The 15,014-nt window shown below is 48.8% G+C and overlaps 1 protein-coding gene across 2 annotated transcripts in view; it reads left to right on the top strand.

Moving 5' to 3' along the window:
* The window catches only part of ABR (ABR activator of RhoGEF and GTPase), a 163,027-nt gene that overhangs the window by 24,872 nt on the left and 123,141 nt on the right, over nt 1–15,014 (top strand). The window contains exon 1 of one of the 2 annotated variants that reach the window (XM_087890310.1): nt 846–1,200. The exons of the other annotated variant lie outside the window; for it this stretch is intronic. Within the exon in view, the coding sequence (XP_087746436.1) occupies nt 1,140–1,200 (61 nt within the window). The 5' untranslated portion in view covers nt 846–1,139. Of the gene's footprint in view, nt 1–845; nt 1,201–15,014 lie in introns of those variants that run through there. 2 annotated transcript variants of the gene reach the window in all.

Genomic DNA, 15,014 nt, shown 5'->3' with positions numbered 1-15,014 from the left:
GAAACGCCCCTACCCCCCCTCCAAGAAAGAAGGGCAGATCTGGCGAATCAGGATCAGGGTACAGCTGGAAGGGACCTTGGAGGTCATCTAGTCCAGCCCCCTGCTCAAGCAGGAGACCTTCTACCATTTCAGACAAGTGGCTGTCCAATCTCTTCTTAAAAAAACCTCCAGTGATGAAGCACCCACAACATCTGGTGGCCAGCTGTTCCACAGGTTAATTGTTCTCACTGTTAGCAAATTCCTCCTTAATTCCAGGTTGCTTCTCTCCTTGATGAGTTTCCATCCGTTGCTTCTTGGCCTGCCTTCAGGGGCTTTGGAAAATAAAATTAATTGTCGGATGGAGGACCACCAGGTGATCAAAGAACCATAAACAGTGGCCCACCCCTTTTGCCTACCTTGCTAGGAAAGCTGCGTCTTTAAAGTCACTACACGGGGGGTCTCGGGATGGTGGTGGTGGTCTTGAGGGAAATAAGACCCGTCCTCTTTTTTGCCACCTGATCCAATTTGGGGCGGGGGATCCCCCCTTCCATCGGAGAAAACGGCCTTTGAAAAAAACAGAACGGGAGGAGGGGGGGGTGATGGAAGTTCTGGTACCAGGGAGACCCTTCCCCAATGGATTGGGGTCCCCTTCCTCAGATGACCCCCCCCTTGAGGCGGGGGAGGAGGGGAGTCTCTTTCCTCCCCATCCCCACCCATTTTTGGGGCTTCCCTCCCCATTGGTGGCCCTCTCTTCCCAGCCCCTTGGAGGAGGAGGAGGAGGAGGAGGAGGAGGAGGAGGAGGAGGAGGGAGCCTTCCCCGCCCTCCCAAGGGTGTGTGTTCACACACAACACACACACAGAGTCACACAGTCACACACACACACTGCCTGGCAAGGGCTGGGCACGTCTTCTCCACGCCAGCCTCCAAGGGGGGGCATGAAAAAACGCTACCCACCCTTCTCCGCCCCACCCCATTCCAGCTGCCGCTGCTTCCCCAGCCTTCCCGCCACCGCCTCCCACAATTACCCCCTCTCCCCCCCCTCGGTGCCCCCTCCCCTTTCCCTCTCTCTCTCTCCCCCCCCCACTCTTTCCCCAGCCTTTGTTACGAGATGCTCCCTTCGTCTCTACCAGCAGCTCCTTGAGCTTCTCCGGAGGTAGGGATGGAGCCCTTAAGCGAGCACGGCCTTCCTCGCCTCTCCTGGATCGACACCCTCTATGGCAGTAGGTCTTTTGAGTCTGGGGTCTTGGCTGGGGTCGGGGAGGGGGTGTTGGAGGAAGAGAAAAAGACCTGGGGGAGCGAGGGATGTTTTCCCTGCCCCGAAAGGTACCAAACCAGAGAGAGAGGCAGAAATCCGACTCGGTGTCTCTCCTCTGCCAGGCGCCGGAGAAACAAGGGTTGAGTTTTCTTTCTATTTTGGGGAGGGGGCTGCAACATTGCACCCCTTTCCTTCCTTCCTCCGTCTCTCGACTTCTCCATTCGGCCCTATTTTTGGGGGGTCGGGGGTCCCGTAAGGAAGCCAGCCACGGATTTTGAGATGTTATCTTTCATGTGCCAGGTGCAAGAGGCGGTGGGAACCAAGGTTGAGTTTTCTCTTTTTGGGGGGGGGCACAAAAATTGCACCCCTTTCCTTCTTTCCCTCTCTACCTCTCCATTCCCTGTTTTTGGGGTGGGGGGGTCCCACAAGAAATCCAGCCACGGATTCCTGCTTTGGACAGACCTATCCGTTGCTCTGCCAGGCTTCAGAGACGGTGGGAACCAGGGTTGAGTTTTCTCTTTTGGGGGGGCTGCAACATTGCACCCCCTTTCTTTCCCTCCCCTGCCTTTACACCTCTCCACTCGGCCCCTTTTTGGGGTGTGAGGGGGTCCCACAAGGAATCCAGCCACGGATTTCTGCTTTGGGGAGAGAGAGAGAGAGAGAGAGAGAGACAGTTATGTAAACCCCGCGCTGGTGGCTTAGCTAACCGAGCAGAGATTTGGGGTTGAGGATGGGGAGGGGGCGGTCGAGGAGGAGGGGGCTTCTTCGGAGACCTCTCCCAAATCTTTACCTCCCCCCCCCACCGCCCTGTCGTTTGGAATTGAGGAGGGCCCACCCTCTGAAAATGCGGCTCCGTTTGTTGTCAACAGCTGGAACTTTTTTAGGGGGACAGTGTGGCAGAAGGGGGGGACCCCGTTCTTCTCATCGACCTCCCCTTCATTTCCAGCCTGAAATCTGGGGTTCTCCTCTTGAACCCCCCCTTTTTTTTCCCTGCATGCGATCAACAGGAGTCTGGGTAGCCCGTAAAAAACACAATTTACGAAAAGGCTGGGCTGCAGCTCCTTCCCTCCCGTTTAATAAATTGCGTTTTAATAAATTGTGCTTGTCGGGAAGAGGGAGGGGGGGCGAGCAGAGGGACCCCTCTCCCCTCCGTCCACAGCCCTCCCCCTCCCCTATCTCTGTTTTCCAGGAGGTTTGAAGGAGGGGATTTGCCTTAAAAGACCACCCAGGATCAGCGTCCTCCTGCCTTGGGAACAGTTTCTGGAGCAGATGTGATGGATGGCCTCCATTAGCCTTTTTTTTTTTCATTGGGAACCCTTATTTAATTGCTTAATTAATCCCCGCGGGCGACTCCAGTGGTCATTAAGAGAGTTGTTTAGCTTGCTTGGCTAAACCCCATGGCCTGACTTCACCCTGTTGGGCAGAGGGTGGAGGGGGGGGCGTGTGCCCCACAAATGGGAAGGAGATGACGTTACAGGATGACATTATGCCCATTTTACAGAAGGGAAAACCGAGGAGGGAATAGACATTGAGGCTGTCCCTGGCAAAGGCAACGTTGTGGGGGTTTTCTTTTGGGGGGAGGGAAATCCAAGATGGCATCCTTCTCCAAACTGACCCCTTCTTTAGGCTCCCTTACACACACACACACATTCCTGCAGTGGAATATCTGGATTGTGGGTTTTTGTGCGGTTTTCCTGGTGTTGATTATGCGCTTGCCGGTGCCGATTGAATCGGGGCTGCGTTAGGCAGAGGGATGAGAAACAGGCATATAATGGGCCGTGCATATAATACCTGTGGAGCCTCTGAGCATGTGTAGAATAGCAGAGTTGGAGGGGACCTTGTAGGTCATCTAGTCCAGCCCCCTTCTGCCCTTACGGAAAAATATTTGGCGGTTGAGTCTCGAGAGGGAGAGATAAATCTTTATGCGCTTGCCGGTGCCGATTGAATCGGGGCTGCGTTAGGCAGAGGGATGAGAAACAGGCATATAATGGGCCGTGCATATAATACCTGCGGAGCCTCTGAGCATGTGTAGAATAGCAGAGTTGGAGGGGACCTTGTAGGTCATCTAGTCCAGCCCCCTTCTGCCCTTAGAGAAAAATATTTGGCGGTTGAGTCTCGAGAGGGAGAGATAAATCTTTATGCGCTTGCCGGTGCCGATTGAATCGGGGCTGCGTTAGGCAGAGGGATGAGAAACAGGCATATAATGGGCCGTGCATATAATACCAGCAGAGCCTCTGAGCATGTGTAGAATAACAGAGTTGGAGGGGACCTTGTAGGTCATCTAGTCCAGCCCCCTTCTGCCCTTAGGGAAAAATATTTGGCGGTTGAGTCTCGAGAGGGAGAGATAAATCTTTAAAATACGGCAGCCGTTTGGGCGGTGCTTTGAATTAGACGGAAGGGAACCCCAGAGGTCATATAGACCAGCAGGTTCCTGGGTTATCATTCACCCCCTGGGCCGTTCCAAACGGTTTTTAATGCTGGGGAAATCCTTCTAATATTTGGCCTAAATAAGTGTTTTTCGAACGTGGCCAGCATAGCTGGGGAATTCTGGGAGTCGAAGTCCAACCCTTTGAGAATGGCCGGAGTAATCCTCGACTTACGACTGTTCCTTTAGTGACGGTTCGACGTTACAACGTCACTGGAAAAAAATGGACTGATGATGACCGTTTTTCGCATTTACGACCGTTTGCGGCATCCCCAAAGTCACGTGATCAAAATTCAGATTTTTTTTTTTTAATTTGATTTATATGCCGCTCTTCTCCGGAGACTCAGGGCGGCTTACAATGCGTTAAGCAATAGCCTTCATACTTTTGTATATTTATACAAAGTCAGCTTATTGCCCCCACAATCCGGGTCCTCATTTTACCTACCTTAGAAAGGATGGAAGGCTGAGTCAACCTTGAGCATGGCGAGATTCGAACCTGCAGTAATTGCAGGCAGCAGATGTAAGTGGATGTTAATAACAGTGCTTTAGTCTGCTGAGCCACCAGACCCTGGTGACTCGTATTTATGACAATCGCAGTGTCTCGGGGGTCACGTGATCCCCTTTTGTGACCGTCTTGACAAGCAAGAGTCAACGGGGAGAGCCCGATTCACTTAACAGCCTAACTTCACAAGTGCAGGGACTCCCTTAGCAACTGTGGCAAGGAAAGTCGTAAAACGGGGCAAACAAATCTCACTTAAGAAATGTTTCACTTAGCGACAGAAATATTGGGACTCCGTGGTGGTTGTAAGTCGAGGAGCCCTGTAGTCAAAATCCATTTTTTTGGTGATTTTGAACTTTTTTGTGGGGGGGTCTTCCTGGAAGCGAAACCTGTTAAGTGGGGTCCCCCCTACCCTTTTGCAAAACAACCCCAAATTTCTTCCTTAAAAGTTCATTTATTTTTGTAAACTCGGATGGCAAACCAGGATAACCCCCCAAAATAAGAAAGTTGTTAAATCTTTGCCAAAAAAAAACAGGTTTGCCCTGGAACTAAGGGGCAGTGTGTTTGTGTTTGTGTGTATTTTGGGGAGGGGGGCAATGTCACCACCCAGAATTCCCACCCCACCCCGTTACCATCTGTCTGTTACATAAAAGAATGATTCAAGAGACTTTTGGGTTTTTTTTTTAGAAAAGACAACAGATGGTTGCTAAAATAAGGAACAATTCCTTGAAATGAGCTACTAAATATAAGGGTGAGTTCCTTGCGTCAAGGAACAGGTGGCTGCTCATTATGGGACAGGTGGTCCTTTAGGGGACGGGACCGAAAAGTGGGGGTGGGAGGGGGGGGATTGTTTTAAGCTGCGTCAGGATTCGAACTCGCTCCTTCCCTCCATCCTTCCCTTCCCCAATCTTGCCTTGACAAAGTGTTCTTGCTGAGTTAATTTATCAAGGTTGAACGGATGGTGCTCCGGAAATATTCGCGGTGAGGAATGATGGTGGGGGGGTCCCCACGTCCGAGCATGGCGGGGGGTCGCGGAAGGAACTCGAAAGGGCCTGGGGGTAAGACGAGCGGGAAGTTGCTCCTTGATGTGTTTGTGGAGTTTTTTGGGGGGGGGGTGTCTCAGAGCAACGGTGGTTTGATCGCGGAGGGTTTGCTACCTGACGCCTGCATGGAAATCTCCAAGCTCAGAGATCCTCCGAGCAGTACTGATGGTGTTACTTAGTTGGGTCATGAGACGTCTGCAAGAAAACACAACTCAAGTTCAAAGAATATCAAGGACCCTACAGTCCTTTTCATCCTCCTCCTCCTCCTCCTCTCCATAAACTCCCCTCCCTTCTAGCACTGATGATGTTACCTAGTTGGGTCATGAAAGGTCTACAAGAAAACGAGCAAACTCAGAGAGCATCAAGGACCCCCACAGTCCTCCCTCTCCTCCTTTTCTTCTTCTTCTTCTTCCTCCTCCTCCTCCTCCTCCTCCTCCTCCTCCTCCTCCTCCTCCTCCTCCTCCTCCTCCATAAACTCCCCTCCCTTCTAGCACTGATGAGATAACTAGTTGGGTCATGAAAGGTCTACAAGAAAACGAGCAAACTCAGAGAGCACCAAGGACCCCCACAGTACTCCCCCTCCTCCTTTTCTTCTTCCTCCTCCTCCTCCTCCTCTCCATAAACTCCCCTCCCTTCTAGCACTGATGAGATTACCTAGTTGGGTCATGAAAAGTCCGCAAGAAAGCCACCGATCTCAGAGAGCACTATTTATTTCCTGTTTCCACCAGAAACCACCCCCTAGTGAACAATGCCCTCACTTAACAACTGTGGTGTTCGCTTTATGACTGCTCCATTCACTTTAGGATCCCCGTGTTTGCTTAACGACCGCTACAAAAAGTCATAAAATTGGGACTCGCCATGTGATGACCCGACTGTCACGATTTATGACTGTAATTGCAGGGGGAGGGGGAGTCAATTATGGTCGTAATTCGAGGACTACCTGTATTAAAATAACGTGCTTTTTTGACATAAATCCCAGGTTTTCAGCTAGTGACATCCGGACTTAAACAGAGGCTTTAGGCATCCTATCTGCATAGGATGGGGTGAGGTGTGCTGCATTGTAGGCCAAAGGAAGAGCGGGGTTGGTCTAGATGACCTCCATGGAACCTCCTCCAGTTTAAAAGGCATTGCTTTCAGCTTCTCCAAGCCCAGCCTTGGCTCTCCTGGGGTCACGCCATCCCCTTTTGCGACCTTCCGATGAGCCATTGGGAAGCCAGATTCACTTAACAACCGGGTTGACTGGCTTATCGACTGCATTGATTCACTTAGCAACTGTGTCAAGAAAGGTTGTAAAACGGGGCAAAACGCACTTAACAAATGTCTCGCTGAACCACAGAAATTTTGGGCTCCATTGGAGTCGTAAGTCAAGGTATAATATTTTAAATCAGGGCCCCTTTAAGAGCGGCGGACTTCAAGTCCCAGAATTCCCCCAGCTGAATAGTCATGTGACCGAAAATTCAGGCACTTGGCCACTGGTTCATATTTATTTATTTATTTATTATTAATTTTTAATTTTTTAGTCTAATAATGACATATTTTGTGGACAGTGTATTGACGGAGTCAAATCTTTTTTAAACAGCGCTAACCATAATTTGTATAAGTGTACGTCATCCTAATCTTCCAACTTCAACAATGCTATTTATTCTCTCTTCTTTTATCATTTTTCCCATTAATTCATTTAAACATAGATAACATTTCTTTGCGCCGTGTTATTTGTTATCCCCTACTAAATTGAGCCTGGTGGCTCAGCAGACTGATAGCATTGTGATTAACACCAGTTGTCTGCAATTACTGTAAGTTCGAATCTCCCCAGGCTCAAGGTTGACTCAGCCTTCCATCCTTTCTAAGGTAGGTGAAATGAGGACCCAGTTTGTGGGGGCAATAAGCTGACTTTGTATAAATATACAAAAGGATGAAGGCTATTGCTGAGCACATTGTAAGCCGCCCTGAGTCTTCGGAGAAGGGCGGCATATAAATCAAATTTTAAAAAAAATTACTAATATTTAATATTTTAAGAATGACTCATTATTCCACCATAACGTCCATATTCCAAATACGTGGGATTTACTAATAAAGCCAAATATTCAGAATATTTAATCAATCCCCGGAGTGTATCTCAAAATTCCCACAATTTCTAATCCTTAATATTTTAAATTCACAATATATTTTAACACCCTATTAATGTTAATAATACAAATAAATTACCTAATCCTAAATTTCCGTCCACTAAGCTTAATTTATATGAACCGGAACAGTAACTGGTTCACATTTATGACGGTCGCAGCATCCCGGGGTCATGTGATCCCCTTCTGCGACCTTCTGGACCAGCAAAGGCAGTGGGGAAATCAGATTCATTTAACAACCGTGCTCCTGATTTAACAACTGCATTGATTCACTTAACATCGGTGGCACAAGAGGTCGTAAAACGGGGCAAACCTCACTTAACAAATGTTTCACTGAGCGACAAAAATGCTGGGCTTCATTATGGTCGTATGTTGTTGCCTGTGTGAATCCCCTGTACAGGTAGTCCTTGACTTATGACAATTTGTAAATATGTACATTGTAAATCTACAAATTTGTAAATTGTGATCCATGCTGGCAGGGGAATTCTGGGAGTTGAAGTCCACCAGTCTTAAAGTTTGGTCATATTTGGAGTCTCCCGTCTTTAAGAATCGTTTTATTAGTCAGGTTTGGCTTCTCTGACTTTACACCTTGGAGAAAAGTGAGCTGGCGAGAGGGCTGGGTGCAGTGGTGAAATCTAAATATATTTACTACCAGTTCTGTGGGCAGGGCTTGGTGGGTGTGGTGTGGCTTGGTGGGTGGGGCTTGGTGGACGGGCGTGGCAGGGGAAGGATATTGCAAAATCTCCATTCCCACCCCACTTTGGGGCCAGCCAGAGGTGGCATTTGTCGTTTTTCTGAACTACTCAAAATTTCCGCTACCGGTTCTCCGAACTACTCAAAATTTCTGCTATTGGTTCTCCGAACTGGTCAAAATTTCTGCTACCAGTTTTCCAAACTACTCAAAATTTCTGCTACCAGTTCTCCAAACTACTCAAAATTTCCGCTACTGGTTCTCCAAACTGCTCAAAATTTCCACTAGCGGTTCTCCAAACTGCTCAAAATTTCCGCTAACGGTTCTCCGAACTGCTCAAAATTTCCGCTACCACTTCTCCGAACTGCTCAAAATTTCCGCTAACGGTTCTCCGAACTGCTCAAAATTTCCGCTACCACTTCTCCGAACTGCTCAAAATTTCCCCTACCGGTTCTCCGAACTGCTCAAAATTTCCGCTACCGGTTCTCCAAACTGCTCAAAATTTCTGCTACCGGTTCTCCGAACTGCTCAAAATTTCCGCTACCGGTTCTCCAAACTGCTCAAAATTTCCGCTACCAGTTCTCCGAACTGTTCAAAATTTCCGCTACCGGTTCTCCGAACTGCTCAAAATTTCCGCTACCGGTTCTCCGAACTGCTCAAAATTTCCGCTACCGGTTCTCCGAACTGCTCAAAATTTCTGCTACCGGTTCTCCAAACTGCTCAAAATTTCCGCTACCTGTTCTCCGAACTGCTCAAAATTTCCACTACCAGTTCTCCGAACTGTTCAAAATTTCCGCTACCAGTTCGCCAGAACCTGTCAGAACCTGCTGGATTTCACCCCTAGCTGCGGGAGAGGGTTATCTGGGGCGGAGGGGGGAGAAATCAGGAGGCTCCCCCAAATAAGTGTAGAGGTGCCAGTGCCCATGCTGAGCATGGCACACCCTTGGAGGTTCTGCCATGTCTCAAGTGCCTCCTGGGCTGGCGCCTTGTTTCATTGTGCCACCTCCGCGCTTGGTATTCTGCACAGGACTCAGCTGTGTGAATGCCAACTTGGCAGCGGAGGTGCAGGAAGGGGCGGGGGGCACCCAGGCAGAGATCCAGGAAGTGGGAGGGGTGCCCGTCTCTGGATCGTGCGTCACCAGGGTTGGGAATGCTTATTTTTTTATTTATTTTATTTATTTGTTCAATATTTATGCCGCCTGGCTCCCCTACAAGGCAGAGGGGGAACCGGGAGCAGCGAAGGTGGGCGCATGGGCGGAAGTTGTGCGCGCAAGCAAAGCACATGCGTGAAAGGCGCGCATGTGACGTGAACGTACAAATTACAAGTTAAAAACCACGGAACAGGTAATCCTTGATTTACAACTGTTCTTTTAGTGACGGTTTAAAGTTACAAAAGCCCTGGAAAAAAATGACTGGTTTTGGCTGTTTTTCACGCTTAACAACCATGGCAGTTTCCCCATGATTTATATTCGTATGTTTGACTCATATTTATGACGGTTGTACTTTCTCTGGGTCACGTAATCAAAATTCAGACGCTTGGCAGCAACTGACTTGTATTTATGACGGTTGTCGTATCCTGGGGAGTCAGGTGATCCCGTTTTGCGACCTTCTGACCAGCCAAGTCGAATGGGGAAGCCGGATTCACTTAACAACCGTGTTACTAGTTTAAGAACGGCAGTGATTCACTTAGCGACTGTGGCAAGAAAGGTGGTGAGACAGGGCAAAATTGACTGAACAACTGGTCTCGCTTAGCAACAGAAAATTTGGGCTCAGTTGTGGTCGTAAGTCGAGGACTGTCTGTAGTTGCCTTGTAGATACTCCAATTATAAAGGAAAACCCTTTGTAGGCAGTCCTCGAGTTATGGCGTACGCCCCCCGCCCACCAAAAAAAGCGACAATTAGTCCTCAATTTACAACTTTTTTTTAAAGTAACCCTTCAAAGTTACAACAGCGTTTTAGGACTATTTTTCACACTTACGACCGTTGCCGCATCCCTCTGGTCACATGAGCAAAATTCACACCAAAATTCAAAACTCGTGTTTCTGACGGTCGCCGTATCCTGGGGTCACGTGGTCCCTTCTGACAAGCCAAGTCAATGGGGAAGTTATTGACTTAACAACTGCAACGACTCGCTTAGCAACGGTGGCAAGGAAGCTTGTAAAATGAGGCAAAGCTCGCTTAACGGCCGCCTCGCTTAGCAACGGGGATTTTGGGCTCCATTGCGATCCTAGGTCGAGGACTGCCTGTGTTATGGATAGGAACTGAACGAAGGAGGATTGCGTTGGGGAACAACTCCCTGGAGAAAGCGGCGGAGAGTGTGGTTGGGTGGAGTTGATGAGTAAGGGGGTGGGCGAGAGACATGGGGGCAGCAAAGATGAGGAAAGGGTCAGTGTAAGCTGCTTTTCGCTCGGTTTCTTCTTCTTCCTTCCTTCCTTCCTTCCTTCCTTCCTTCCTTTCCTTCCTTCTTTCTTTCTTTTTTCCTTTCCTTCCTTCCTTCCTTCCTCTTTCCTTCCCTCCTTCCTTCCTTCCTTCCTCTTTCTTTCCTTCCTTCCTTCCTCCCTCCCTTCCTTCCTCCTGCTTCCCATTCCTTCCTTCCTTCCTTCCTCCCTTCCTTCCTCCTGCTTCCTATTCCTTCCTTCCTTCCTCCTTCTTCCCCTCCCTCCCTCCCTCCCTCCCTTCCTTCCTTCCTTCTTTCCTTCCTCCCTTCCTTCCTCCTGCTTCCCATTCCTTCCTTCCTCCTTCTTCCCCTTCCTTCCTTCCTCCCTCCCTCCCTTCCTTCCTTCTTTCCTCCCTTCCTTCCTCCTGCTTCCCATTCCTTCCTTCCTTCCTCCTTCTTCCCCTTCCTTCCTTCCTTCCTTCCTCCTTCTTCCCCTTCCTTCCTTTCTTCCTTCCTTCCTTTCTTCCTCCCTCCCTCCCTTCCTCCTTCTTCCCCTCCCTTCCTTCCTTCCTTCCTCCCTTCCTTCCTCCTGCTTCCCATTCCTTCCTTCCTTCCTCCTTCTTCCCCTCCCTCCCTCCCTCCCTTCCTTCCTTCCTTCCTCCCTCCCTCCCTCCCTCCCTCCCTCCCTCCCTCCTGCTTCCCATTCCTTCCTTCCTTCCACTCTCAGAATTCTCCAGCCAGCATGCTTGACAATGGGTGAAGCTTATTGATTTGAACATATAAGCCAACCAACTTCAACGGACTCTGTTGGCAGCTCTCAGCCGGCTGGCAGGGGAATTCTGGGAGTTGAAGTCCACCCTTCTTAAAGTTGCTGCCCTACATTTTCCATCATGCAGTATTGGTGCCGTCTACGGGCCTCTGCTGCTGTCTTTTTGAGGGTCTTACTATTTTGCCTGCCTTTAAATTGCAGGAAAAAATGGGATTCGTTGGTTAGGCTCCCCAAAGCATATGGGGCAGGTAGTCCTCGACTTACGACCACATTTGAGCCCCAAAATTTCCATTTTTTTTAAGCAAGAGCATTATTCAGTTCGTTTGACCCCATTTTACGACCTTTCATGCCACGCTTGTTAAGCGAATCACCGCAGGTTGTTAAGCGAGTCACGCGGTCGTTAAGTGAACCTGGCTTCCCCCATTGACTTTGCTCATCCGGAGGTCGCAAAAGGGGATCACGTGACCCCAGGACGCTTCAACCGTCATAAATGCGAGCCAGTGGCCGAGCGGCCGACTTTTGATCCCGCGACCACGGGGATGCCTGCAACGGGCGTTAAGTGTGAAAAGGGGTTATAAGCCACTTTTTTTCAATGATGTTCACCGTCACTAAACGAACGGTCGTAAGTCAAGAACCACCTGCAGGTACTTCATTGGATCTTCTGGCCACCTTATCCAACCAAATTTAGAGTATCAATAATAGCAGGGGGGGGCATCGTTTGCATTGGGGGGGACGCCCCCCCCCGCTTTCTCCTTCCTAATGTCCCCCTTCCAGGGCGGGCAATTGGGGGTGGGAGTGATTGGGGGGGGGGTTCAGGCAGACATGCGACCCCCACCCCCTGCAGGGGTACCTGTGCTGCTTCCAGCTGCAAGCTGTGTCTCACGGGGGATGCGAGCGGAGGCAGTTGCCATAGTGATGCCCCAACCCTCCAGCCAATCGCAGGAGGAGGAGGAAGGATGCGTGGGACCGAAAGGGGGAGGATGCAACTCAGCAGAAGGGCGGGTGGGCGGGAGGGGGGGGAGGAGATCTTAAAGGGGAGGGGTGTCATGATAGATCTTGGATGGGGATGAGAGGCTCCTCGTGATTCAGCCTTGGGGAGATTTTAAGGCAAGGGCAACTTTGGGGTGGGGTGGGGGGGCTTTGGAGAGGGGGATGGGTTGCTTATCTGAGCCTCTCCCCCCCACCACTTGAAGAAGAAGAAGGGGGTCTATGAAGGAGGGTCATCTTTTGTTCAGTGGGTCTTTCCCTCTTGCGAACAGGCCCCGCTGGTTGAGATGCGTTTTGGTAAATAAAGGAATATAAGGAAGGAACGGAAAGTGGCAAAATTTGGAGCTGGTGAATGTTTAACCGGGAAGGAAGGAGAGAAGGGAGAGAAAGGGAGACAAATGAGAAGGGAGGGAGGAAGGAAGGAAGGAAAGAAAGAAAAAAGATGGAGAGGAAAGGAGATGAAGGAAGGAAGGAAAAAGATGAAAAGGAAGGAAGGAAGGAAAGAAAAAAGATGGAGAGGAAAGGAGATGAAGGAAGGAAGGAAAAAGATGAAAAGGAAGGAAAGAAGGAAAGAAAAAGGAAGACAGAAGGAGAGAGAGGAAGGAAGGAAGAAGGGACGGAGGGAGGAAAAAGATGAAAAGGAAAGAAGCAAGGAAGGAAAGAAAGAAAAAGGAAGGGAGAAGGAGAGAGGAAGGAAGGAAGAAAGAAGTGAGGGAGGAAGGAAGGAAAAAGATCAGAAGGAAGTAAGGAAAGACAAAAGAAGAAGAGAGAAGGAGACAGAGCAAGCAAGGAAGGAAGAAAAAACAGGGGAGAAAACATGTTTTTTCTTCATTCCTGACTGCACAGAATGATTGGCAGAAAGTAGTTCAAAAATTTGCTTCCACTAATAACGGAGTCGGTGAATGAAAAAGAGAGACAAAGGGAGAAAGAGACATCTGATTGATGGATGATGGAGTGATAGAAAGGGGTAGAGACTGATTTTTGTTTTGCTCTTCGGTCGTATCCGACTCGTGGACCATCGTACGCCAACCCCCCCCCCCCCGGCTCTCAGAGTTTGCCCAAATTCACATTTTGTGCATTTATGACACTGTGTAAACAGGGGTCTCCAACCTTGGGCACTTTAAGACTTGTGGACTTCAACTCCCAGAATTCCCCAGCCAGCCAGCATGGCTGGCTGGGGAATTCTGGGAGTTGAAGTCCACAAGTCTTAAAGTGCCCAAGATTGGAGACCCCCTGGTTTAAACCATCTTCTCTGTCCTCCCTTCCTCCTTCGGCCTTCCCCCTTTCCCAACTTGGCTAGCTGGGGGATTCTGGGAATTGAAGTCCATTTAGTAGTCCGTAAAGTTGCCAAAATTAGGAATGCACCGCCGTCAACTGCGCAAGGATTTGATTGGCACTGTTCCTCAAGCGACGAGCGATCCTAGCCTTTCAGGGGCATGTGTGAAAGCAGCGGGTTGGACTAGATGACCTTCGAGGTCCCTTCCCACTCTGTTCATCTGTTAATCTGAAGGCACAAGGCCGAAGGATGATTCACAGCCGCGAGCGCCTCCAGTGACCTCCTTTGTCGTCTCTGCTCACTTCCAGGAAGCGCCGAGGAACAAAATATTTTGATTTTATATTATGAATTCACTCACCTTGGCAGGATCTGGGACTTTTAAGCAAAGGATGCAAGCAGGGAAATTGACGGCTTGAAATGAAAGCTTGTAAAAAATGATAATGATAATTAAACCGTGATCTGCAATGATAATTAGAAGAAGAACTGACCTTGGGAAATGGGAGAGTTTTCCTTTGCAGCCTCGGGAACGGCTGCAGTTTTAAAAGCTTCGGGAAGGCCTGGAAAAAAAATATATCGGAGCTCAGAGTTAGCATCTCTTTTACTCCTTGCCCTGCTTCTACTGTCACAACGACCCTGTGAGGAAGGCTGAGGTCTCGAGGGCTTGTGCCAAAAAATGTTATTATATAGCTGGGCAAGAATTGGTCTTCGGACCTCAGGATGATTAGGAATGCTCGCTGCCTTGATTGATTTAAGAATAGGAAAGTGGGAGGGATGGATGGATGGACGGATGGATGGATGGAAGGAAGGAAGGAAGGAAGGAAAAAAGAGGAAGAGAAAAGGAGACGGAGGGAAGGAAGGAAAGAAATAAAAAAGAGGAAGAGAGGAGAAAAGGGTAGGAAGGAAAGAAGGAAGGAAGGAAAAGGGGAAATGGAAGGAAGGAAAAAGAGGAAGAGAGGAGACGGAGGGAAGGAAGGAAGGAAATAAAAAAGGAAGAGAGGAGACAGGGAAGGAAGGAACGAAGGAAGGAAAGAAGGAAGGAGATAGGGAAATGGAAGGAAGGAAAAAGAGGAAGAGAGGAGACGGAGGGAAGGAAGGAAATAAAAAAGAGGAAAAGAGGAGACAGGGAAGGAAGGAACGAAGGAAGGAAAGAAGGAAGGAGATAGGGAAATGGAAGGAAGGAAAAAGAGGAAGAGAGGAGAGGGACAGAAGGAAGGAAGGAAGGAAGGAAGGGGAAGAGAAAATTTTCTCCCCTTTCTTTTAAATTTTTTAAACTGAAATTTTAATTTGTTTTTAAATTATTGGGAATTTTAATTATCTCGGGCGAAATTATTTAATTTGGTTTTAATTATGTTTTTTAACTTTTGTATTTATGTGTTTTATTCTGTGCCTGTTCACCGCCCTGAGTCCTTCAGGAGTAGGGCGGTATACAAATCTAATAAATAAATGAATGAATAAATGAAAAGGAGACGGAGGGAAGGAAGGAAGGAAATAAAAAAGAGGAAGAGAGGAGACAGGGAAGGAAGGAAAGAAGGAAGGAAGGAAGGAAATGGAAGGAAGGAAAAAGAGGAAGAGGAGACGGAGGGAAGGAAG

The sequence above is a fragment of the Pantherophis guttatus genome, chromosome 1, assembly GCF_059756535.1.
Source record: "Pantherophis guttatus breed Tessera chromosome 1, ASM5975653v1, whole genome shotgun sequence".
NCBI classification, from domain to species: domain Eukaryota; kingdom Metazoa; phylum Chordata; class Lepidosauria; order Squamata; family Colubridae; genus Pantherophis; species Pantherophis guttatus.
This window is presented reverse-complemented; position numbering and strand designations above follow the sequence as displayed.